At 42.2% G+C, this 11,145-nt stretch overlaps 1 protein-coding gene across 5 annotated transcripts in view; it reads left to right on the forward strand.

The window, feature by feature from the left end:
• The window catches only part of POC1A (POC1 centriolar protein A), a 48,543-nt gene extending 38,169 nt beyond the window's left edge, over positions 1-10,374 (forward strand). For all 5 annotated transcript variants that reach the window (XM_033071940.2, XM_033071936.1, XM_033071937.1 and 2 more), the window contains one exon: positions 10,094-10,374. In XM_033071940.2, the coding sequence (XP_032927831.1) occupies positions 10,094-10,192 (99 nt within the window). In that variant the 3' untranslated portion in view covers positions 10,193-10,374. The remainder of the gene's footprint in view (positions 1-10,093) is intronic.
• The last annotated feature ends 771 nt before the right edge of the window (positions 10,375-11,145 follow it).

Raw genomic sequence — 11,145 nt, forward strand, 5'->3', positions numbered from 1 at the left:
AGAATAATAATATGGCTAGTTCAAAGCCTCTGCTTTTAAGTAGTATTTTGATAAGTCTTTCATCACCTGCTTCTCAGCTTATTTCTCTTAGTTCCCTTGCTCTGACTTCCACCTTAGGCCCTGCTCTTCCCCAGTTTCTTTATGCTGCAGTGCAGTAGCTGCAGCTGGAGCCAGCTCTGACAGACTGTTCTGTTAGCAGGGTTTATCTAAGGTGATGCCCAAAGGAGTGGTTGGCAGAACAACTCTGTTTTGGTGAATAATCTCTGTCTCTTCCCTCCTCTGATATACTGCAGCCTATAGGTGAACTCTGTTCAGATGCTGCTCCTTTCCCCCACCCAGCATTCACCTACACAGTCCAATTTTTGCAGAATCCTCCTCCCATCAACAAGTCTGGGCCCTTCTGTGCCTCGTTGCTGGAACACGCTTTTCACCCACAAACAGCTAATCCCTTACTAAAACATTTGTGAGTAGTTCTTTCTTGGAGTCACTGAGCAATGCTTGGACAGAACCAGCCATGAATGGTGATCATCACAGACTATGTTTGCTTAATAAGAATTTGGGGATAGAAGTTTTTTTTTTGATTAACTAAATAACTCCTCCTTGCTCATTGTGGAGAAATACTGTTTTTGATTGTCTGGACCTGAATTTCATTGTGTCTTTATGAGGAATGTGAGAAGCAGGGAGAAAGCATAGAATGGTAAATATTGGAGGTCTCTGTAGCTGAGACCATGGTGGTAGGATGGAAAAATCTGTTGGGAGGGCTTTTCTGTGAGTTTAAATACTGCATCTGAGGAAGAAAAGGTAGGTCTTCAATGCTTGGTGTTGAACATACTGATTAGTAGTCTGAGTTAGCTCTCTGCTCTTGAGAGAGTTAACTTGTCAAAGTACTTGTCAAGGAGTGTAAGATGATGGGTTGGAGGGCCCATCAGGAGATTGGAGGCTGATTTAGGGATTAAAAAACATGCCACAACTACAGGCAGTCTAAAGTAGTGTAGGATGAAACCCAAAAGGTATTTAAGTTCACTTGGCAGAAATGCAAAAAAGCACTTTTGGTATCATCCTTAAAACACTGAACACTGGAGGAGGGAGGGAAATCTTGTGTGACACTGGGCCCTCATACTTGAGTAAAAAGCAACCCAGTGTATACACAAAATATTTTAATACTGTTTTTGTCTCTCTAGTAAGCTAGAATGTGATTGTTATCTTTCATTACATAAATCACATTCACATTTCTAATGGTGGATGTGTAATGGCTCCTTTTCAACTTCATAGGTGTTTAGAGGAGGCAAATATTGCAGTAAACAATACATGTGGGATTTAACCTAAATATAAGCAATGCAAATATCTCTGTGGAAGATATTGTGTAACTGTAGAATATTCTAAATGTTGTTTTAAACTTAGCAGAAAGAGAAATTGAGATCAGTGGGGGAGGAATAAATTAGTAAGTTATAGGATAAAATTGGAAATAGCCCTGAAATAGTAAAAAACCCAAGAAGCTGCCTTGAGTGATTGTGTTCTTCAACCTTTTACCTTTTTTTGTAGCGTTTTTACCATCTTTGAAGTACTTAATTTCCCATTGGTTCTACTCTGTGTATGTTGTGTTAACAGCATTTTAATGTGTGTGTACAGGTAGATGTCCCTGACATGCTGTTTTCATGCCAAGGTTTTGATATTTGACAGCAACACAAACTGCACTAAACAAACTTTAGCAAATGAGAGAATGCAAGAATTCCTCATTCCTGGACTAAGGCAGAAGGCACCTCCAGAGAGGAGGGATGTGTGCAGGGAGCAAGGCACATGGGGAAGGCATTGACTTGCATGTCTGAACTTTGGCTTTTCCAGCTTTGGCTGGTAGGAGAAGGGAGTGCAGCTCTGGAATGCAGTTCCAGCAGAGCCACTGTTAGTCCTCTTTCATACAGCTCTGGTAGGAGCTGTGGAGCAGTGCCTGGTGTGTGGGGCTGGTTGTTATTCCAAGGCATTTCTGCCAAAGCACAAATGGGTGCTGCTCCCTGCAGGCAGCAGATTCAAACCAATGAGTGTGTGTGTCAGCTTTGGGCCTGCTGACTTCTTTGTGAAAGGAGGACACCACTGCTTCTTCAAAACAATAGAAAGTTTTAATACATAATACTTAACAGATGTCACTGTCTTGTCTTCTTAGAGAAGGGCTGAAGATGCTCCTAGTGCTCTGTTAAAATCAATTCCTGAGTACTGTGTGTTTAAAGAGAACTCTAAGGGCATAAGCAGGGCCATCCAGTTGAAGGGAAAGAACATTTGATATTTCCAGAAACCCTTTACTGATATAACCATCCATGGGCTTTTCAGGAATTTAATCTGTTAGCTCCATGGGAGTTTGGATCCATTTCTGATGTGCTATCTTGAGTTCTGTGTTCATTGTTCTTGTTGTGGATGCAACACTGTGTTACCATCATGTTAAGTACCAGTGGGGGTAGGTTGAAGTTGTGATAAACTACTTTGGGAAATTATGCAGATCTAACCCAAATTTATTTTCCTAATATTTTTTCTGTAGCTGTCATTTCAAGGTTTAAACCTGGTATCATGTAGAAGTGGGAAGGAGAGAAAATACTCCCAATTTCTGCTGAAAGAGGTGATAGTAAGACATCAGCTGTGGGCTGTCATCTCTTGCCATCACACAGCTTTGTTCTGAGCTGCACACTTAAAGCTGCATCACCAATTATCAGTACCTTCCCTCTGCTGGCAGAAGATTTCCAGATAAAATGAGGTGTCATGTGCTTGGATTCAGTGAGATTGTTTTTATTCAATTCAGAGGTCTCTTCCAGCCAGTCACCAATTGCTGAGACTGTGGGGGTATTGTGCCCCACACAGGGGGATACCCTGGAGCTCCTTCAGCTGGGCACTTCAGCTCTTATCAGAGAGACAGATAAAGAATCCAGTGGCTGTTGTATATCACATCTAGCAGTAACATGAGAGTGAATAGAAGCTTTGCTAAGCTTCATTTTTGTGTTGTTGATACGATTCAATTTTCTGAAGTTTTGGCAACTTTCTTTCAAGTGGTCTTTGATTCAATGAAACATTTTTTTCCTCCTCCTCCCCAAAGCTCTGTCAGGATATCTTTTGTTTTACTTGTAAGAAAGTGGTCTAATGTGACCTAACAGGGTCTTCATATTTTTTCCTAAAAGTGGTTTGTGTTTGGCCTTACATGGCTCTTTTTCAGAAGAGCAGCAGATGCTTAATAATTCTGCTGCCTTAAAGAGTGAAGTAGAGACCTGGACATAAGCCAGGTGTTCCCATTAGTTTTGGATTACTTAGATACCCTGGTTCTCCTCTGTAGGAAAGCAGGCAATTCACATCTGCCAAAAGAATGAGGAAGATGAGAGTAATAAATGTGTGCTACTGATGCTTTGCTCCTCCCTTTCCTGCAGCTTATTCTCTTGTCAGTGTCTCAGTGTTTAAAAATCCTCTACTGACGTTTCAGAGATGTGAAAAGGATGAAAATGCAAACTGGTTATCAATTCATTTGTTTTTATTGAAGACTGAATCTCATCACCTATATCAAAAATGTAGCAGATATCAAAGGTTTGCTTGGTTCAGGTGCATTTCTTGCATTTACAGCTGAACTGCTTTTCCAAAAAAATCATCTGTAAGTAACTGTCTTGGCTGCAGTGGAAAATTTGTATTTTCAGTCATCATCTTCAACTGTTTAATGTACTCTTGTCCTCACTCTCAACACCTCCAGCTGCTGTGTTCACTCTGTTCATCTGTGGGCAGTAGGCACTGAGGCAAAAGCTGCTGGTTTGATGTGGGAAGGAATATGTATTCTCCAAAGGAAGAGTTCAGAATCAGGTTAGCATAAAAATTCACAAATAGCTGCGATAATCCACCCACAGGAAATGGCTTTATATGTTTCCCCAAACTAATCTTGCATTGAAGCTGGGAGAAAACAACACAGTGAAATGGAGAAGACTTGATAAATCTGTATAATAATCCAAAGCCTCAATTGAAGGATAATCTAGATCATGTGAGATTAAAGGATTATTTCACTCCAGAAAAGATTGCAGGCGGAGAAAGAATTTTTCTAAATTATTTTTTTAGCATAAAAAAAGATTTGGGCACAATTGAATTGCTTTTTAATTGAAGCTGAAAATGTTTGTGTCCAGTGCTTAGTAATGAAAGCAAGTAAAATCAAATTTGTACTCCTTTTTTGAGATGTGCTCTCAAGCCTGTGTTGGTGAGGGATGAATGTGGCCCCTCTTTTGAGAGGCACTGAATGTAAATTAAGCAACTGGTTTAGTAAAATATATGCTTTTATGACTTCAAGTAGTTACAAATCAAAAAGAAGCATTTGGCAATGGTGGGGGGGATCATGTCCCAAGTGCTTCAACCTTTGCTGTGTGCAAATATCTTGGTTTCTGTGTTGCTCTCAAGACCTGAACACTGATGGACCCAATATACAAGTACTTTTTATTCCAAGAGAAATACTTTGAAATCTGAAACACTAATAAAGCTCTCATCTGCAAATCTATTCAATGTCAGATGAGCTTGGTTTTTAAATCTGAATTTAAAGGACGTAGAGGCTATTTCTTGTGAGCCAGACCCATCTCTTAGAGATTCAGTAGCTTTGATTTCTCACTCAAAACTGTTGCCAGTCCTGTGTCATCGAGCAGAGCTCCTTTTTCTTCCCCCCCTGAAATTTACTTCCAAAATATTCTTGTTATAAGATCTTGATGCAAATACATTTTTCCCCTTTCTAAGATGGCTCAAATGAAATGCACTCTGAGGGATATTGCTGTGCTAGCAGGACACTGAATGTCCACAGGACTTCAGCAGCCATGGCCCAGCCTCCCCTCTCCTGCCCAGCCCCTGGAGGGGGAAGAACTCTCTGCAAAGGCCAGAAAGCTTTTTCCCGGGCTTTTTCGTTTTTCCTAGTGGCATGTTCAGCTTTCTCAGTGGTTTAACAGCTTGTCAGTTCTCAGAACTAATCACTGATTGGTTTTTGTCAGACAGGGAAGAAGCTCTTAGCAGCTCCTCTCAGAAAAATCACTTCTGTGATTAGCTCAATGCAAAACCAGCACAGATGGTGAGGAGCTACAGACCTGATTTAAAATGTTTGAGGTAGCACATCTTGTTTTAGTCTGAGCACATGAGGAATTATCATTTCTGTTAGAAATCACCCCACATGTTATTTTAAACCAAAACCCACTCTGAGGTTAAGGCTTTGACCACTGGAGTAAGGCTGGTCCTTGCAGGCATTTGTTAATGACTGAAAACTTCATTCCTTGTTCTGCTGTGAGATGAGACTTACCTCCTCTCTTAGTCTGTCAGCTCTTGCTGAGAATGTTTCAGAGCATGTAGAATGTGTGTAGCTGACTTGGGTGCCATCTCAAAGCTGTTAAATTACCATTTTCATGTGAGAAGAGCAACCCAGCTCTTTTTTAGTGTGCTTGGTAAGAGCAGGGATCTGCTCTGGGGGTCCAAGTGCAGCTGCTGAGGTGCAGGGGCTCTGGTAACATGTTGGGGCAAAACCCAGAATGGGAGGAGGAGAAGCTGTTCTTGGCAGACAGGTTCATGCTTGAACTCTTGCTGCATAAGTTCTCCCATGAGCCTTTCACTCTTGCAGCTGCAGTTTGGAGTTGTAAACTGTGGTTGGTGGCAGGAGTTAAGGTTTTTCTTTCTCCTGTAAAAAGTAGGTAGGGCTATCCCTGTGCAAACCCTTCCCACAGTAGTTTGGTTCACTCACTGCATTACTTTGGAGAAAAGGCTCCCAAGCTGAATTTACCTGGGTGCCCTTTGGATGCTAAGACAGCATTTTTATGATGCAATTCACTTGTACTTCTTGGCCATGTTTGGGAATAAAGTGGCCTCTGAAATTGCTAATTTGAGGGAAATCACAAGAAGTTGTAGCAGGGCATCTTTGAGAATGCACCTGCACTGGCCATGCTTGTTACAGAGGGCAGAGCTCTTTAACCTTTAACTCTGGGTCAAACATGACAAGTCTCATTCTGTAAATCCACAGGACATCTGTAGTCCTCAGTGAACCTCTTAAAAGACATCAATCCTTAAGTTCTTCCTAGTACCCACGCAGTGGATGGAGAAACTGTGGTACAGTACAAACTTCTGCATTTGTTGTGTGTTCATTGTGGGTGATTTTTTTTTTATAAATTGATAAGAAAATGCTGTCTTTGTAAATTGATATATCAGAGAGGGAAGAAAAATCTGAAGAGGCAGAAGTAATGTTTTTTCTTTGAACTGTTTAATGTGTTGGTGCTCTGCAAAATCTTTTAGCATATGCTTAGAAAAAACAGTGGAGCAAATTTTTGAGGACCTTTTAAAGTAAAGCTAGAAAACTACTTTTGCTTCCTTTGAGATCAATGGAGAGAGAGGGATTTTTTACTATGAGGAAACAGGAATAGAAGTGCAATTGTCCTATTTTTCCTGCACAGATCCAAGAACACATCTGTGGTGCAGTCACTGTGCAAGATCATATCCCTTGTTAGGTTCAGCCAAGCTGTTGTTACTTGATCTGAGGAACTGCTGTGTCCATTCCATACTTTTTGTGGGGGTCCCTGATCAGTCAGGGTAATCAGTCAGGCCCCTCTGTCCCCTGTGCTCTTACACAGCTAACTTAGAGCCACTGTGACTGCATACTGGAAAGGCCTGTGCTGCACCTTTGGCCTTGCAGAGAGTGTCCCTTAGCAGGGTGAGCTGAGCATTAGTTATTCCACCCTTCTGTGCCCTTGCCCGCCTTGCCCCAGCTCCAGGTTAAGTACTGCTTTAGCTCATAGCAGCCATCTGGCTGCCTGGATCTCTCCTGGCAGGGACTCCACCTGGCTTGCTGGCGACCTCTGCTCCCTTGCTCTGGACTCTGCTGTTGAGATTTCCTTTGGTGCTAGTGGAACTGGTTTCTTTTGGCATTCAGTTAGCACCTGGTTCCCCTTATCTGTCCTCCTCAAAAGCCCCTCCAGGGCGACTGCAGAAGCTTTAACCCTAAGGCCAATGGCTTTTAAATTGTCTCTGCTGTTTAATCAAACATGTTTAAGAGGGACTAAGGAAAAGACAGCAATGAAAGCATCTTGGAACAGCATCCCAAATCACTGTTATTTGGGTTGTAAAAATAACATGGAGGAATAGCTTAAGGGGCTTGTCATCAGGTAAGCAAGCATGACTACCAGGTGCCTCAGTCTGGGTGTCCTGGGGGAGGATGGAAGTGAATATTCCCCTGATTTTTTAAGTAAATAGGAGGCAACTTTTTTTTTCTCCATAGTTTCTCATTAATGTTTCCAAAGAGAACGGGTTTTTTCAGTGCTGAATCTTGTGAAGATAAATGAAGATGAATGTTGCAGGAAGTGTTGGTAGAAGTGATTTAAGTTTTTAGTGAAAAATTCCTGTGTTCTGGTCTGGTGCCATAGTGATGGTCAGTATATTGCTGAAATGTCATAAATTCTCCTTAAAAATGAATAGCTTGGTCTTTTTTTCTTGTTTAAGCCTAAGCTGTTATCATTCTGCCAATTTGAGCCAGGACTTCAATAAATTATCCAGCATTTACTCCCGGGTGCGTAATGGAGATGTTCTGTAATCCTGACACACCAGGAAGCCCAGATCCTGCCAGAGAGGGCAAACCTGGCTGTAGTGAATCCTCACTGGATCTGGCTGACAGTGTTCTCCTCCTTGGCTTAACTGCTGGTTTGTTATCTTTGAGAAGCCAGAGCAAAAGCATGCAGGAGTTGGATGGGTGCAGTTTCATTTGCCTCCTGAGAATGACTTGCTTTATAAATGGCAGCATGGAAATACTGTAAAACTTTCAGCTGCTAATAAAGGAGCTTTTCTGTGCAAGTTGCTGTATAGCACTTAGAGCAGCTGGGCAGTATTTGTGCTTTCCCTTACCTTCCTAGGATGTCAGATGCCCTGTCTATTTATATTCATCATACATCCAAGTCTAAATGGACTATAGTCATTGATTCCTAATTTGGACTTCCTGAAGTTCATTTCTGACTGCTACTTTTCCACTTCTAGTTTCCAAAAAATACTTACTGCAAGTTTCTGCTTATACTTACATGCAATTTCCATTCCAATAAACATTTTCCTTACAGCTTTCTCACAAATTCAGCCCTCTGTGAAATTTGCTTTACTTGTGTCTCATGGTGCTGTGTGTAGCAGCTCTTAACTCCTATTGACAGGATCGTGGTGGCAGTAAATCATGGAACAGAGGAGCCACAAGTGATCTGGGCATTGCTTCTGGCAGGGCAGTGTGACTGGGACTTTAATTCAGCTGATTATCTTTCTAAAGGAAATTTGATGCAATGTTTCATTCTCCCTCTTTTTTATTGGAGTGTTGAGTTACTAGTTCATTTTTTAGATGGAAAAACCAGGATCCCTACTGGTTTTCATTCTCTGTCTGGTTGCTTGAAGAATAAGATCTTTGCTGTGAACCCCTAGTAGACATTCAGCCTGCTGTGTTCTGCCCTTGGTAGCTTTGTTCCTGGTCTCCAAGACAGTCACTAGGCAATGGCATGGATGTGGAAAAGATTAAGTCCTCTCTCCTTCGAATAGATGGGAGAGCTCCTGCTGGCTCTGGGGCACCTGGGATGTTACCTGCCTGCTCCACAATGTTTCTTCTGGTTCTCTGTGTACTTCAGTTCCTGTGTCTCAAAGGGATGGAAATAGAGGAGAAAAAATCTTAAATACAGCTGGTGCTGTAGCCCATGGAATATTTGGGCAATGCAGGGTTTGTTCTTTCAGGTGAAGCTTTCTACAGCTGCAGCAGAGCTCTTCTGCCTTGTTACAGGTCAGAAATAAGAAATATATTAGAATAAGCTTTGAACTGTGTTTAGGAAGGGAAAAAAAGGTGCGTTATGACGCACTGGCCAACCTCAAGCCCTTTTTGACTTCTTTGATGCAGTCTTGCAAGATGGCTTTGCCTTACGCCTGCTGTTGTTTTTACCATGTCTGTTTTCTCTTCTCCCCCATGACTTGTCTCATTCCCCAAATCATTTTACAGCAGATTTTTCTTAGTCTCAAGTGGCCTTAGCCAAGCTATTTCCTCTCTTTGTGCTTTCGTTTCCCCAGCTGTAAAATGGGGATAATGAGACCTGCTTGCTTTTGTGAGGCACTTAGAGATGTGCTTACGAAATGCGCTATTAAAAGGCTTTCTATGTATAACTGCTATACAAACAGCGGTTGTCCAAGTTTATTTGAATTACTTTATTAAAGTCCAAGGTTCTGAGCATCCTTTGTTTTTAGCAGAGGATGTTATTTATGCAGTAAAAATGCCCAAAACGTGAAGCTATTGATTGTTGCTGATAAGTTTATGGATATTAAAGCATTAAATCATCACCACCCATTATCAGCCATTCTGATGTTTCTGGAAGCTGAAAGTGGTTGTGCATAGCTGAGGCCCTTGATTATCTGAGAGTGATCAATAAAAGGTTTTCAGCAGAAGCTTTTATTGCCACATGGTTAAAATGTTCTTCCTGTGCATCCTGTACATGATGACTTCAGCTCGAGGAGAAAGAGAACAGTCCTTTGCAGGGTAACTGGATTACACAAAAAAATGTAGGCATTATGTTGAGACAGATATTGCCACTTGGAGTTCTGCCCCTCCATCTCCTGCTGCATTGTGTTAGGCTGGGAAGGTTTTCTTGCTGTTATGGTGCTTGTCCAGCAAGTTTTGAGGGTTTTAATTACAGCAGACCCATGGTGTACAGGGAAGGGAGGAAATGGTTAGAAGCAAAGAGATAAAATCAGAGCCATAACTGAGCAAAATTGTTTAAAATCTGTGTGTCTCATTAGCAGAAGTGTGTCTGGTGGCTCTCCAGTGTCTGGTGCCTCATGAACCTGTCAAGGAAAGGAAATGAGAGCCCAGTCTGAAAGCACCAGTGCTGAAATGGGTGCTTGGTGTTGTCTGCAGGAGGGCTTTGCACCCACTGTCTGCTATTGCTCCTCTCTGAAGTCATGAGGGGCTCTGCCCTGATGGAATGCTGACACTGGAGTTCCAGCCCAGAAATACCTCAAAATGTTCCTGTGAATTTAGCATTTTATTGGGCACATCTTATTGGGAGTACAGTGTGCAGTGTGTCTTTGTCAGTAGCTCAACAGCAGCTTTCACTTTGTTTTGCAGACAGTTTCCATCCTGGAGCAGAGGCTGACACTCACTGAAGACAAGCTGAAGGAATGTCTTGAGAATCAGCAGAAAATCATTCAGAGCAACAAAAACTGATTTCCTAAGATGAGACAGGAGGTGAAGGCTTTGGGAGGTGTGAGGTTGTTTGTGTTCCTAACTGTGTGTGACTTGCTTTAACAATTTTGAGCACATTCTATTTTTCAATTGGAATGTATAGTTATTGTATCTGTAAATAGCTTTGTTACTTTACTAAAATAAAAGCAATATTTTATTTGTAAGTGTGGGTAACAATTGTGATCTCTTGTGCTTTCCAGAAGTACAGCAGCCAGCATGTGGACTGAGTACTAACCTGGAAAGTCACATATTCCCTGTCTCTGGTCCTACTAAGTTAAAGTGTGTCAGCAACTTGGAGTTGACAGATGCCTGGCCCATATATTAGGCTTGTTGCTGAGGTGTATGCTGGCTGGAGGTGAGAAGCAAAGTGCTCTCAGGATATTTGGGGCAGTGGTGTTTCACCTCTGCTCTAGGACCATATGGAGCAGGTGAACTCCTGTGCAGCTGGCATCTGGAAGGGTTTGTCTCAGCCGTGTCTCACACGGCAAATCTGACCCAGCAGCTGAGACCCTGGATGGTATTTGTGCAGAGGTGATTAAATCTGACACATTTAGCCTGCTCCCATGTGCAATATAGGAAAAATGATTGAGGCTGGAGCAGAGGCCCCAGCTTGTCAGATGCAGGGTGATTTCCAAGGAGATTTTGCTTCATCTTGGCCTCTTAAATTAAAGGCAGGGCAAAGGGACAGGAAAGGAACTAAACACTGGAATGTTTTCTCCATCGTGGAACTCCCCTCTTCTCATATTGGACTGCCTTTAATTTTTGGTCATTTTGCAGATGTTTTCACAGTTGAGTAGCTCATCACTGGCACCCTCCTCCCCTCATCGCTCCTCCTGATTTTCTGAGGCTTGAGCAGGTGTTCAGTGTGTAGCTGCACAAGAATTTGGACTTCTGGGAGATCCTGTCTGCAACACCTCTTCTGCTAACACATGCTG

This window comes from Catharus ustulatus, chromosome 13 (genome assembly GCF_009819885.2).
Source record: "Catharus ustulatus isolate bCatUst1 chromosome 13, bCatUst1.pri.v2, whole genome shotgun sequence".
Classification (NCBI taxonomy): domain Eukaryota; kingdom Metazoa; phylum Chordata; class Aves; order Passeriformes; family Turdidae; genus Catharus; species Catharus ustulatus.